Consider the following 16,315-nt stretch of genomic DNA (forward strand, 5'->3'; position numbering starts at 1 on the left):
TGGAACCATAAAGTTGCCACATGAGTATTGTGGAGAAGTTCAACAAACTCCAGTGACAGAGAGGAGTCTATTGAGGTTTACTGACAATCAATCTTCCTGAGCACCATTCACTACTGGAACATGAAAAGGAAGGAAAATATTGTGTTACCAGAAGTGCCCTGTGACACACATAGTAAGGTGGCTTCCAGACTGCAGATGTCTTGAACAGAATACGTCATTCCATTTCAATCAACATCAATTCCAAAAACTTGGACAACAGAAACCCAAAGAGTATGCATTTATTTGTGGATTTTGAGCAATATTCTCAAATGTCGTCCTATCATGTGGGGAATCAAAGTGGCTATATAATATGTGTATATAAAAAATCTATTCACCATGCAACAGCAGGAGAAAACACATATAAATGATATAGAAATGTTCAATGTTTTGGAGCCACTGGCTCCTTCTTCTGACAGAAGGCTTGAAGGGAGAGGGACAGAGATGAACAGATTGTGTCGATTTACAAGTCAGAAAAATAAAATTAGAACTCAACTGCATCCTCATCCCATTTGGCAGCTAACTGACAGTAATTTATTAACTGCTGGCATCTGAAACTGTTGTTCATGATGTTGATGAAAAATGAGTGCAAAAACCGGCCAACAGATGGCACTGGACAGCAACGTATCAATGATGCCATATGAGAATTTTGTATAAAATGAGCTGTAGTGAGAGAGTGAGTCAGATGGACCTGAAATCATTGAAAGATGACTTTACCAGCAATGGCAGTGTTAGTGAAATTATACAAACAGAATGGAGAATCCACTACTACAGCTTTACGAACCATCTGCCAGAAGGATAGTTGAAGAGGTAAAGGTTCTATAATAAGTGTTGCTGTGAAAAAAATATCATGAAGTTAAAGAGCCAAGGGTTATTTAGATGATAAGTCCTGTGTAGTGGGTGACCAAGTCCTAGAGCTACTGCTGCTCAGACAGTTCACAAATAAATGCAGACGTTAGTGGGCTTATTTCCACATGGTAAAGTCAGCACTCCTAAAGTCATATGTCACACCGACATTCCACACACTACTGTTTGGAGAGGAGTAAGCCATGTCCTCCCATGCTATACGTACAAAATCCAGTAAACTGGATTTTGTGACACCGAGAGAATTTGCTGCATGGGTTGTCTAAAGTGTTGTGGATCAACAAAGCCCATTTCACAACCCAAGGGTTTGTCAACACCCACAACTACAGAACAATGGCTACAGAAATCCCAGACCTGCCATGGAAACCCTGTTGCATGACAAGAAAGTCATGGTGTGGTGTGACTTTGCCACATCAATTGTGAGTGGACCATTTTTCTTTAAGGAAATGTCGGGTGCTGCTTTTTAAATTGTCAGGATGACAGGTGTGAGGTACACCACATGTTACAAAATTTAATCATCCCTTGCCTGGCTGATAAGCACGTACTGGAAGGTATGACTTTTATGCAGGACGGCGTTCCACCCCATATTGCTACATATGTGAAAGATCTTGTCCATGCATCATTTGGTGACGATTGCGTGCTGAGCCACCACTTCCATCGTGCTTGGCCTCCCTGGGCCCCACACCTCAATGTGTTTGATTATCAGGCTGTGGAGCTACCTGAAATCGCAAGTCTATTGTGACATACAACCTCATTGGGATGCTAAAAGACAACATCGCATAGCAATTTCTTACCATAAATACTGATATCTTGTACAGTGCTGTTCACAACATTGTACCTTGTCTACAGGTACAGTTGATGAATGATAGTGTACAAGTTGCGTTATGTTATAAAGAACATTGTCTTTGCTAAAAAAAAATGCTGATTATTGTTTTTCTATCATATCTGTTGGTCATTTTGTGCTCTTTTTTGGTTTCAATAAAACTCATGTCATTTTATGCATGTGTGTCAAATTTTGACTCTTTACCTACATTATTCCCTGAATTATGGAATTCAAATGTTAACTGATTTTTGGTCTTCCTGTATGTTACAGGCTACTTTATTTGGGCTACAGACCTATTCATCTAACCCTGCAGTCTGTTTCTCACTCATGCATTAATAGTTTACTTTGGTGGTGCACGTGTTCAAAGCACTATCGGAAACAAAGTTTCGAAATTCACACCATAAAAACTTCCCATTATTTTCTATATTTTCAATAAGCAAATTAAGTTATTTAAAGGAAACTTTCAAATGTAATGTTTTTAATGTCAGATGACGTGTCAGTACAAACAGTCTGAAGGAGCAAGCAACTATCATAATTTTCCATATTATTTAATTTCTGTTTACAGCAATTCTTGGGAAAAAGATGCGTATGTGGGAAAGGCGTCTGATGAAAGATTTCCATGTAGCACCAGTAGCAGCTGAGGAGGAAATAGATCAGTTGATGGAACCACCACCTGAGACTGAAGACTCTTTGGCAAGATTCCGACGTATTGCAAAATTAGCTGTACTCAATTCATCTTCCCATAAATGGGGACAGGTTGTTCAAGGAGTGTGCCAATCGTAAGTATGAGAAATCAGTCAAAATATTTTGTCATTATTACGTAGCACTATTTTCCATAAAATTAAGATTCCAAGCAAACAGTAGCTACTTCAGTGAACTCAAAAATGATAGACGTGATTGTGACAAAATCTGAAGTACTTAGGCAGTAATAATAATATATGACAAAGAAGATGACCAGCCTTACATTTTATATCTTCTTTACTTTGGTTATCATCAATTATTTTGCTACTCATATAGAAAAACTCACTGATTGCTTTTGGAGTTATATTTCCTAATACAATTGTATTAACTTCAACTGATTCGGCTACATTCTATTCTCTTTCTTTTACTTCTTTTACTTCCTTTAAGGCTTACTCAATGTACAGATTAAATAACAACAGGAAGAGGCTACAACCATGTCTCACTAAATCTGCAACTACTGCTTCTCTTTTGTGTCCTTCACCTCTTATAACTGCTGTCTAGTTTCTTTACATGTTATGAAAAACTCATTGGTATTTTATCCCCCCTATCTTCAGAATTTCGAAGAATTCATCTCAGACACTTTCACAAGATTTCTCTAAATCTGCAAATGTAGTTTTGCCTTTATTCAGGTTTATCTCCTAAGATAAGTCGTATGGTCAGTACTACCTTGCATGTTTCTACATCTCTCCAAAACCAAAACTTACCTTCCGTGAAATAGGCTTTTAATAGTTTTTCCATTCTTCTGTAAATAATTTGAGTCAGTACTTTACAACTGTAATTTACTAAGCTCATAGACTGACAAAATTCACATCTGTCAGCACCTGCCTTCTTTGGAGTTGGAATTATTACATTCCTCTAAAAATCTGAAGGTATTTCGCCTGTTTCATATAGCAGATGGAATAGTTCTGTCAAGGCTTGCTCTCCCACAGATCACAATAATTCTGAAGGAATGACATCTACTCCAGGAGCCCTGTTTTGATTTAAGTTGTGATGGCACTCTCAGCATATCATTTATTTTTGCTAATTGGACTTCATTAGCTGAGAGTCTGGCAATCTTTTCTTTTAGACTGCATAATCAGCCATGGAACACGTGGTGAATTAACTGACGAATGTTACAAATGTTATTGACAAAGTAACTGATTTGTGTTCATTTGTTAATTCTCTTTTGCCCAATTACATGATCTCATATGAGTTGGAAGGAGAGGTTGGTTGAACTTATTCCTCAGGTTGTAATGCATGGGATATAAGTCACATGTGGTCAAGTTTCCACTGCGGAAGGAGAAAAGGGTGAATTGGGTTAACAGGTATTTCTGCTTGCTGGAGATACCTGTCATTAAAAAAAATTCTTTATACTGTGACACGGAAAACAAACAGTTTAACACTGCATTTATTTTTTATTTTATTGAAACCTTAGTGTCCTACAGGATGAAGTCAATAAACTAGAAGTAGGTACTAAATCTACTATATCATGTTTCTCAGAATAACATCTTCTAAGTTAAGTGATCGTAAGACTTACTCTCCTGATATTCTTTGTGGATGTGAGAAGTTAACCATATATGCTGGATACAGCATTCTCTTCAGAGAGAAGGATGTTTCAAAATTTTGTTGTGAAGGAGTGGTAGGTGCTAGGAAAAGATGTTTGAATTTATTGGAAACAAATCTTAAACTGAAACTGATTTACAGAGCTCTCATTCTAACTTTATGAGCTTCCCAAGCATATCTGAAGCCATGTCAAATACTACTAAAAATCCTCGCACTTTACTGTGTGGCGACTTTATAATGAAATCGACAGAAAAGAAACAAGAGAGACAACTATTTTAATCATTTTATTTACTTTCAGTTGTGTTTTATCTAATAAGATACAGGGAAGCAAACAACTCACAAACTCAAATATTCATTTACATCCCTGTAGTTGACAGAATTAATTCGGAAGCTGTTACCTCTGGTCTGTTGTATCATCAGACATTAATAACAATGCAGGGAGCTATAAAGATAGGAATGTGGTGTACATGGATATGTAATAATTTTAATCACTAACCCCTTGCAGAATGATCATTTACTGAAAACATGGACTATTAATGATAGCTGGATTACAATACACACAGCACGGATGTTAATTATCAATGAATGAATCACATTTTATGAAAGCACTAACACACATAAAACACAATTCCATTAGTGACAGGCAGCCAATGTGGGCAGCACAAGACCTCAGAATCTCATTTGAAGGTCAGAAGGAATTGAATCAATGCTTACATACAATCTTGGGCCATTAACAATAGCTCATTACAGCAAATAATGTAGACCTTTCAAGGCTGTTTCCCAGGTCGATAACAGAGTGTTAGGTACACACACAGCTGTTTTAGATTATTTGACTCTCCATCCAGTCCAAATGTTAATAGCTGTACCAACCACCAATGTATTTATATAATCCGCAAAACAAAGGCTTCCAGAGATGAAATGGTGCTTAAGTATTCAGTACAAAGTCCCATAGTTTGAACCATTACTAATTAACAATTGAGCTCACATAATACTAGATACGGAAAGATCACCAAAACCTGTAATAGACAACAGTTAGATTTTTTAAGTAAAAGTAACAGTTTATCAATAGAATAGGCTAATTGGAAATGGAGATGGAGTATTCATAGCACTAGACAAGAAACTCAAGACCCACAACATCATCACCAGACTGACTTTCAAATTTAACCAAAAAATTTACAAGCTTTAGAACCTCAGTCCATTAACACTTATCTCTTCCAATAATGCTATCAACACTGGATGAAATTTTTAAAATCCAGTAATTAATTGGAATAACCACAATTTTACAATTGGTGTGAATGACAAGCCATACTGCAAAAGAACACTAAATGTCTTATCTGAACAGGTAATTTTAAAGCCCTCTTCCTGGCAGTAATACAATAAATCTAATCTGAACTAACCACCCTGACATCTTTGATGATGTCTACATTAAAACTGCTACAAGTGACCATGAGGCAGTTGTAACAACAATGATTACCAAAGTAAAATATGCAACTGAAACAAAACAAATAGAAAGCTTTACATGTGGTGTGTGTGTGTGTGTGTGTGTGTGTGTGTGTGTGTGTGTGTGTCTACAGAGATGTTAAAACAAGATGTTTGGCTATCAAAAGGTCAATGCATGAAGTCTTTAACAACTATTATAGCAGAACCACCACCTCTCACAAAAACTGTATGAATTCTCTTAATATTTTAAGGCTGTTAGTGGTAGCAAATTAGTGCCCAGATAATCATTTGTGACACAAGAACTGAAACTGAGGGCAACAAATAAAGTGCAGAAGTGCTGAACTCTGTTTTCCAATGCCTTGTTATGGAGTTTGATCCAGAAGTACTGTCCCAGTGCCATTACTTAATCATTGCAAAATTGAGTGATACTTGTCTGTATTAGTGTCAGAGACCCTGTAAAAGAGCAGAAATTGCTTAGCTGAACAACGCCCTAGGAAGTAATGGAATATGTCAAGAGTCAATTAGGATTTGCAACTGAGCTGCCCATTTCTGAACCATAAATTTTCATACAGAAATAGTAATAACAATGATAATATTCCATAGAGCTCTCAAACAAGAAACCGTTCAGTGGTTGGGAGAAAGTACAGTTCACACCTGTCCATAAGGGTAGCGTAATGAATCAAAAAATTATACTGTACAATATTACTGACATTCATCTATTGTAGAAACATAATGAAGTATCTTAAACACAGTCACCTCCTCCACACCAACCAGCATAGACTCAGTAAATACTGATCATGTGAAATCCATGGATCAAGGCAACCACAAGGATGCACTATTTCTTACTTCCAAAAAGCATTTGCCTCAGTAACACACCAATACTTTTTATCAAAAGTACTATTATATGGGGTATGAAGTACAATTTGTTACTTGATTGAAGATTTCTCAATTGGGAGGACATGGCAGACAAAAATTATTGGGGTGAATGATTTTTGTCAGGTTTTCAACACAATAAACAAAGAGAATTTTATGCTTCCCACAAGCTAATTGAAATTATATGCGCAGACCTTACAATATATGAGGATGAAAACTTATAATAAATTAAGAGGCAAAAACAAACGTAATATGAAGCCAGATACTATAAAAATAAGCTTGAACAGATTATGTAGGAGACAAACTACAATTCAGTAGATTTCATGAAGGACAAAATTACGATTTGAGCAAGGGGTACTTTGGTACACACATACACACACACACACACACACACACACACACACACACACACACAAAACCTATATCATAATTAAGATATTGTTTTTAGAATCAATTGCTCTGTGTATACGGTGAAGTTTTTTTGCACATTTTTTTATGTGCCTCCTTTATCGGAATCAAATGATTTAGATTATCCACATCTACATCTGTATCTATACTCAACAAGCCACTGTGAAGTGCATGGCACAGGGTATGTATATTTGTAAGAGTTATTAGGGTTTGTTCCAGTTCCATTCACATATGAAGTGCAGGAAGAATGATTTTCTGAATGTCTATGTGTGTGCTGTAATTATTCTTATCTTATCCTCATTATCCCTGTGACAACAATATGTAGTTGTTTGAAGTGTATTCCTAGAGTGTGATTATGTACATTACAAGACTATTAAATAAAAATTTACAAAAAGATCATGGATGAAGAGTGACTGGCAGGTGTACAAATAACTTTGGGCATGCTCAAAGGAATCATTTTTGTTCCCTTGTCATTCATATAGTACATTAATGAAATGTCAGGCACTATTCATAGTAACCACAAACTTTTCTCTTATGATACAGGTATCTATAAGAAGTACTATCTAAAATGTGACACAAATATCCAGACATAACTTCACAAAAATTTCAAAGTGGTGCAAATATCAGCACTTCAAAAAACACACAAATGCAGTTTAAGGCGGGTCATGGCCCATCGAACATAGGCTAGTGTGAGGTGGAGGTTACACCATTAAGATAATTAGTGGTTTAGACTTTGTACACATGTACTGTTTGTGTTTTTCCCTTTTATTCATTTATAAATGTATAGCTGTGGTGTTGTTTTAACCATTGACAAAGGTCTTCTTAGGCACTTGTGGGTTTTATTGCTCTGAAGGAGGTGTAGTTATGTACACTGAAACCTAGGTTAACACTAGGTGCTTTTTACGCAATCGAGGCGGGTTTCTAGTTTTTTAATATATTAACTAACGATTGTTGACGTGCTGCGATGTTGAAGGTTCTTGTTTGGTTCACATGGACTGTCATGGAACCGCTGAAATACTTTAGTTACTATGCAAAGATAGACTTCATATACACTGTGAAAGCTAACTTATGAAGTTTCAATAGCTGATATAAGTGAGAAATATAGGAATATACGACATCCTGTTAGGGACCGTAAGAGATATTTAAGCAATTTTTGTCTTCATACTGAAATGGACTACAAAGAAACCATAACGCACAGTGTAATGCGAGGTATCCTGTGCCACACATTTCACAGTGATTGGAGTTGCATAAGATGGACATAGATGTTGATATTGAACATTATACAATGTTATCACCTAGACCCATAGTATCTGAAGATTTCTCCTACAGCAAGAGATGAAAATTATGACAGAAAAACATGTCTGAGACTATCATCAAAAACAACACTAACATACGCGTGAAGTAAGGAAATAAAGGCTGTTAAAAGCCCTCGTTGTATGGTCAGCAAAAGCATGGATGCTTGTTTACCTAATCTAGACATCCTGACTCTAGGCTGCCATGGTTTTCTCAAATCATTTCACACAAATGTTAGGATAATTCTACTGACAGACCATAAATGACACCTTCTGCTTTTCTGGTCCATTATTATTATTATTATTATTATTATCTATTAGAGAAGATTTCAACTTCATTTGCACTTTTGTTTTTAATTTAATCCACAATGACTATGTTATTTCAGCACACTCGGCATATGTTGTTGTTGTTGTTGTCTTCAGTCCTGAGACTGGTTTGATGCAGCTCTCCATGCTACTCTATCCTGTGCAAGCTGCTTCATCTCCCAGTACCTACTGCAACCTACATCCTTCTGAATCTGCTTAGTGTACTCATCTCTCGGTCTCCCTCTACGATTTTTACCCTCCACGCTGCCCTCCAATGCTAAATTTGTGATCCCTTGATGCCTCAAAACATGTCCTACCAACCGATCCCTTCTTCTAGTCAAGTTGTGCCACAAACTTCTCTTCTCCCCAATCCTATTCAATACCTCCTCATTAGTTACGTGATCTATCCACCTTATCTTCAGTATTCTTCTGTAGCACCACATTTCGAAAGCTTCTATTTTCTTCTTGTCCAAACTAGTTATTGTCCATGTTTCACTTCCATACATGGCTACACTCCAAACAAATACTTTCAGAAACGACTTCCTGATACATAAATCTATATTCGATGTTAACAAATTTCTCTTCTTCAGAAACGCTTTCCTTGCCATTGCCAGTCTACATTTTATATCCTCTCTACTTCGACCATCATCAGTTATTTTACTTCCTAAATAGCAAAACTCCTTTACTACTTTAAGTGTCTCATTTCCTAATCTAATTCCCTCAGCATCACCCGATTTAATTTGACTACATTCCATTATCTTCGTTTTGCTTTTGTTAATGTTCATCTTATATCCTCCTTTCAAGACACTGTCCATTCCGTTCAACTGCTCTTCCAAGTCCTTTGCCGTCTCTGACAGAATTACAATGTCATCGGCGAACCTCAAGGTTTTTACTTCGTCTCCATGAATTTTAATACCTACTCCAAATTTTTCTTTTGTTTCCTTTACTGCTTGCTCAATATACAGATTGAATAACATCGGGGAGAGGCTACAACCCTGTCTCACTCCTTTCCCAACCACTGCTTCCCTTTCATGCCCCTCGACTCTTATTACTGCCATCTGGTTTCTGTACAAATTATAAATAGCCTTTCGCTCCCTGTATTTTACCCCTGCCACCTTTAGAATTTGAAAAAGAGTATTCCAGTCAACATTGTCAAAAGCTTTCTCTAAGTCTACAAATGCTAGAAACGTAGGTTTGCCTTTTCTTAATCTTTCTTCTAAGATAAGTCGTAAGGTCAGTATTGCCTCACGCGTTCCAACATTTCGACGGAATCCAAACTGATCCTCCCCGAGGTCTGCATCTACCAGTTTTTCCATTCGTCTGTAAAGAATTCGCGTTAGTATTTTGCAGCCGTGGCTTATTAAACTGATAGTTCGGTAATTTTCACATCTGTCAACACCTGCTTTCTTTGGGATTGGAATTATTATATTCTTCTTGAAGTCTGAGGGTATTTCGCCTGTCTCATACATCTTGCTCACCAGCTGGTAGAGTTTTGTCATGACTGGCTCTCCCAAGGCCGTCAGTAGTTCTAATGGAATGTTGTCTACTCCGGGGGCCTTGTTTCGACTCAGGTCTTTCAGTGCTCTGTCAAACTCTTCACGCAGTATCGTATCTCCCATTTCGTCTTCATCTACATCCTCTTCTATTTCCATAATATTGTCCTCAAGTACATCGCCCTTGTATAAACCTTCTATATACTCCTTCCACCTTTCTGCCTTCCCTTCTTTGCTTAGAACTGGGCTGCCATCTGAGCTCTTGATATTCATACACGTGGTTCTCTTCTCTCCAAAGGTCTCTTTAATTTTCCTGTAGGCAGTATCTATCTTACCCCTAGCGAGATAAGCTTCTACATCCTTACATTTGTCCTCTAGCCATCCCTGTTTAGCCATTTTGCACTTCCTGTCGATCTCATTTTTGAAACGTTTGTATTCCTTTTTGCCTGCTTCATTTACTGCATTTTTATATTTTCTCCTTTCATCAATTAAATTCAATATTTCTTCTGTTACCCAAGGATTTCTAGCAGCCCTCGTCTTTGTACCTACTTTATCCTCTGCTGCCTTCACTGCTATATCCCTCAGAGCTACCCATTCTTCTTCTACTGTATTTCTTTCCCCTATTCCTGTCAATTGTTCCCTTATGCTCTCTCTGAAACTCTGTACAACCTCTGGTTCTTTCAGTTTATCCAGGTCCCATCTCCTTAATTTCCCACATTTTTGCAGTTTCTTCAGTTTTAATCTACAGGTCATAACCAATAGATTGTGGTCAGAGTCCACATCTGCCCCTGGAAATGTCTTACAACTTAAAACCTGGTTCCTAAATCTCTGTCTTACCATTATATAATCTATCTGATACCTTTTAGTATCTCCAGGGTTCTTCCACATATACAACCTTCTTTCATGATTCTTAAACCAAGTGTTAGCTATGATTAAGTTGTGCTCTGTGCAAAATTCTATTAGGCGGCTTCCTCTTTCATTTCTTAGCCCCAATCCATATTCACCTATTATGTTTCCTTCTCTCCCTTTTCCTACACTCGAATTCCAGTCACCCATTACTATTAAATTTTCGTCTCCCTTCACTATCTGAATAATTTCTTTTATTTCATCGTACATTTCTTCAATTTCTTCGTCATCTGCAGAGCTAGTTGGCATATAAACTTGTACTACTGTAGTAGGTGTGGGCTTCGTATCTATCTTGGCCACAATAATGTGTTCACTATGCTGTTTGTAGTAGCTTACCCGCATTCCTATTTTCCTATTCATTATTAAACCTACTCCTGCATTACCCCTATTTGATTTTGTGTTTATAACCCTGTAGTCACCTGACCAGAGGTCTTGTTCCTCCTGCCACCGAACTTCACTAATTCCCACTATATCTAACTTTAACCTATCCATTTCCCTTTTTAAATTTTCTAACCTACCTGCCCGATTAAGGGATCTGACATTCCACGCTCCGATCCGTAGAACGCCAGTTTTCTTTCTCCTGATAACGACATCCTCCTGAGTAGTCCCCGCCCGGAGATCCGAATGGGGGACTATTTTACCTCCGGAATATTTTACCCAAGAGGATGCCATCATCATTTAATCATACAGTAAAGCTGCATGTCCTCGGGAAAAATTACGGCTGTAGTTTCCCCTTGCTTTCAGCCGTTCGCAGTACCAGCACAGCAAGGCCGTTTTGGTTAATGTTGCAAGGCCAGATCAGTCAATCATCCAGACTGTTGCCCCTGCAACTACTGAAAAGGCTGCTGCCCCTCTTCAGGAACCACACGTTTGTCTGGCCTCTCAACAGATACCCCTCCGTTGTGGTTGTACCTACGGTACGGCCATCTGTATCGCTGAGGCACGCAAGCCTCCCCACCAACGGCAAGGTCCATGGTTCATGGGGGGAGGACTCGGCATATACCACTCGATAATGTCCTGGGGGGAGAAACCTATCATAGTTTAAAATAATTAGAAAGCCGCAAATAGTACTGACATTTTCTTCAAAACTATTCCTGCAGCTGCAACAGTCTATGTCAAGACACATAGACACTGTTGCCAGATCTTGGTTACCTACTTGGTCAGTCAGACTCCAGTAACAAGAGACAAATGCAGATATGTATGTAAGAGTGCTGGTGTGTTCACTGGCTGTGAATGACTTTGTCCAAAACTATGGAAATTTTGATCATTTCTTTGTGTCTTTCTACTTCTCAGAATTATATTTTGTGAGTAGTGACCTATGCTCATGCATAGATTAAATTTAATACACCATTGTGATGAATATTCAATTTTGTTACTTTTTTAAGTTTTGGATATGTTATTACTCTATTTTCTAAAGCCATATTTGTTAATATACTGTCTAGAGTGCTTACTTTACTGTTTTATTTACACTACTGTTGACTTTGAGTATCTGTCCAATTTTAAAGGTAATTCAAGTCCGACTAATAATGGATTCAGGCAAAATGCAATTTAAACATGGTACATTTCCACAAAAAGCAAAGGTACACCGTCTAAATCCCCATGGTTGGTAAACACAATGAAATTTGCTGTTCACTATCCACTCCCCTCCCCACATCCACCTTAGTGCTCAATCAAGTTGTCCCTCCTCCCACTCCCACCCAACCCTTCTAAATCCTTCAGATTAAATCTGCAAGTGACCAGTGACCTCAGCTGCTGATTTTTACCTGTAAATGTGAGACAACCCCTGTATTAATCTATTACACGACAATAAAAATATTGACCTCAGCAGCAATAGATCAGTTTGCAAATACAATGGCCCTCATTTTATAATTGTGTAAATACAGTATTATGGTGACAACAATGAGCAGATTTTTAAGTGGAGGAAGAGTAGAGCAGGATAATCTTACACATTATACACATTATGTCCCAGTGCCGCCAGTGCCGTTAGGACTGTAGCTATAAAAAATAAAAAGTCGTGTATTATGTTCACAAAAGCACTGTATTTATTCATAATAGTCTTCTCCTGAAGCAATTAACAGCTGAAATCACTTTAAAAGTGTTTTGAAACACACTCACTGCAGTCCTTTTGTCAAATTGCATTTAGTACTGTAGCACAATTTTCTTGGATGTCCTTAATTGTGTCACTGGCAACTTCAATGTTGGCAACAACCAGAAGTTGAAGAGGCCAATTACAGTCTGTGATCGGTTTGCTGGCCAAAAACTCACCGAGATCTTCACTTTGTGGGCTCAGACATTGTTGTGGTGGAGTGATCATGAACCTACCTCTAAGTATTTGGGTCAAATTTAACAAATTCTCACCCACTAACACAAAATTTGGTTCAGAAAATTGATGTTGCCTTGGTGCTCCACCACCATTTTCCAATGAGTGTCAGACATGTACTGTTACATTCATGGCCAGGGTGCCTCCTGCAGTGATCTTGTACATGGCATCTGTAGAAACTTCAAGGATCATAATGCTGCAATTCGCACTAAGATAGTGTTCTAAATTGGATTTTCTCACAGGCAGCCCTAAAGGAACTGGGACACACCATGTATTAAATTCAGTTATACTCCCATCTTTTATTACTAATAACTCTCTCACCTTTTGACATTTACTTTTGTCACATCTTCAATTTAATTTTTCAACCAAAAATATCGAGCACAGCCCAGCTGCCTGCTATTTTGATGAACAGACATCAGGACAGTTGAGGTTCCAGAATCATTAGTATATTACAAGATTAGGAGCACAGCAAACATGCATCATCTTCCTATAATTGCAGAGCTTAACTGCTGCTTGATATGGTATTCTGGAGCATTGGTACCAATGGCTCATAAAAATATGAAAGTACAATGAATGTAAAAAATGTGATTGCTTCCATGGTTTTTTTTTACTGACATGTGGTTGTTCTGGAGCATTGGTACCAATGGCTCATAAAAATATGAAAGTACAATGAATGTAAAAAATGTGATTGCTTCCATGGTTTTTTTTACTGACATGTGGTTGTGCATTGTCGTGCAACAGCAAAACATCCTGCTTTTGCCGATGTGGTCGAACACGACTCAGTCAGGCCTGAAGTTTCTTAAGTGTCGTCACATATGCACCAGAATTAAGGTGGTTTCACTTGGCATGATGTCCACAAACAAGAGTCCTTCGGTATCGAAAAACACCGTAGCCATAACTTTTACAGCAGAAGGTGTGGTTTTGAATTTTTTTTTCTTGGGTAAATTGGCATGATGCCACTCCACTGATTGCCTCTTCATCTCTGGTGAAAAATGATGGAGCCATGCTTCATCACCTGTCACAATTGTTCCAAGAAATTCATCTCCACAATTCTTGTGCAGTTCGATAAGTTCGCTGCATACCGTTTTTCTTGTTTCTTTGTGAGCCACTGTCAACGTCATGGGAACCCACGTGGCACAAATCTTTTTTAACGCCAGCGCTTTCAGTATTCTGCAAACACCGTAGCCATAACTTTTACAGCAGAAGGTGTGGTTTTGAATTTTTTTTCTTGGGTAAATTGGCATGATGCCACTCCACTGATTGCCTCTTCATCTCTGGTGAAAAATGATGGAGCCATGCTTCATCACCTGTCACAATTGTTCCAAGAAATTCATCTCCACAATTCTTGTGCAGTTCGATAAGTTCGCTGCATACCGTTTTTCTTGTTTCTTTGTGAGCCACTGTCAACGTCATGGGAACCCACGTGGCACAAATCTTTTTTAACGCCAGCGCTTTCAGTATTCTGCAAACACTTCCTTCCCCTATCCCAATGTAGTGTGAAAATTTGTTCACTGTCATGCGTCTGTCAGCAGTCACCAATTCCTTAAATCTCCGCACATTATCTGGAGTGTGTGCAGTACGAGGCCTGCCGCTGCGAGGACATTCCTCAATATTGCCGTGCCCACTTTCATCACGTAACCTGCTTGCCCACTGACTAACTGTACTGCGATCAACAGCAGCATCTCCATACACCTTGTTCAGCCTCTTGTGGATGTTTCCCACTGTCTCATTTTCACAGCACAGGAATTCTATGACAGCAAGTTGCTTCTGACAAATGTCAAGTGTAGCAGCCATCTTGAAGACATGCTGTGATGGCGCCACTCACAGGAACAGGTTGAACTAAGTTCGAAAACAAGCGGGAAGGATGTATCTACAGACTGTAAAACGTTCACGCATGCAGAATGAAAACTGTATTTTTACAAAAATAGTGTGCATTTCTTTTGGAGTGACCCTCGTAAATACTAGTTTCAGATACTGATGTGGAACTGAGTAAGCAATTTCTGAAAGAGCGCACTCGCTTGGAGCACAGAATTGTATGGAAACAAAAAGTGAACCATCAGAAATCTGGAGAAGAAGAAAAGAGAAGCATTTTAAATGTGGTACTATTGACAACTGTTAAAAACTGCATGGGCAGATAAAGTACGAAATCAAAGTACAAATCAAATAGATGAGGAAAGGAGAAAGCACTTACCAGAAACACATTATTGCAGCCCCAGCCACAGCATTTAGGTAGAGTGAGCACTACGCTGGAAGCAGTATTGGATGGCAAAGGGTAAAAAATAGCAGACAGACGAAGATTAGAAGATGAAAAACAGATTACCTAAGAGATTGGGAGTAGTAGTTACATAGGGAAGAAAAATTTAGTATAACACAAGAAAAGATGGTGGACAACATCAAGTCAACCAAAAAATTGATGACTTTAAAACTTAAAGAAATATTAATAACAAAAATAAATGAGAGAGAGACAGAGAAGCAGCAATCATAGTAGAGAGGGACAGAAAGATATGCAACAGCCAGTGAAAAAGTATGAAGAGATGAAGGAATGTATGGAAGAGAAAAAAGAAATCTGGCAGATAAGGAGAAAGTTGCACAGGGAGAAAAGAAGTTCATAAACATTGAGGCTGCATGTAGCACTGGTTGTAAGAAGTGCACAGACATATAGTTTCCAATAGACCTCAATAACATTGTCTCTGCTTAGCAGTGACTGATCCAATGGCAATGATGTTTACACAGGAGACAAAAGTGAGATTACTTGCAGTTAACAGGAAATGTAATGCATGACTTCCTTAATAAAGGCAAAGAAAGATACTCATTAATTTAAATACTCAGTAAAGACTAGAATACTCTGATGTGCACAATGCACAATCACTCAGCTATCAAGAAACTTTTATTTTACAATTCGTTTCAGTCTTACAATTTGGCTATAATCAGGAGTCTGCATAAAAAGTAAAAAACAAGAAAAAGCAGAAAATATGACAAATGTGTATGTAAAACTGAGGAAATTAACATGATTTCCAAAGAAGTACTTACACAAAGACTGAAAGTAACTGTGCATCACTTTTCTGTGAACAGTTTCATAAACAATTGATAATAATACAATTGTACAAAGCTAAAACCTAAAGAAAACCAAAAGTACACATTACAAACAGTTCATCGAGAAGAACCTCAGGTTAATTAGATATGTAATTTATGTTTCTGTGTCATGGCTGAGAGAGTCAAACCAATTCACACATCCAGATAGCAACAACAAATGAACTTTAGTTACACTTGT

The 16,315-nt window shown here is 37.9% G+C and overlaps 1 protein-coding gene across 1 annotated transcript in view; it reads left to right on the forward strand.

The window, feature by feature from the left end:
• Positions 1–16,315, forward strand: part of LOC126282065 (transient-receptor-potential-like protein) — a 190,140-nt gene that overhangs the window by 126,006 nt on the left and 47,819 nt on the right. Inside the window, exon 16 of the mRNA XM_049981509.1 lies at positions 2,289–2,502. Coding sequence (XP_049837466.1) covers positions 2,289–2,502 — 214 coding nt within the window. The remainder of the gene's footprint in view (positions 1–2,288; positions 2,503–16,315) is intronic.

This window comes from Schistocerca gregaria, chromosome 7 (genome assembly GCF_023897955.1).
Source record: "Schistocerca gregaria isolate iqSchGreg1 chromosome 7, iqSchGreg1.2, whole genome shotgun sequence".
NCBI lineage: Eukaryota > Metazoa > Arthropoda > Insecta > Orthoptera > Acrididae > Schistocerca > Schistocerca gregaria.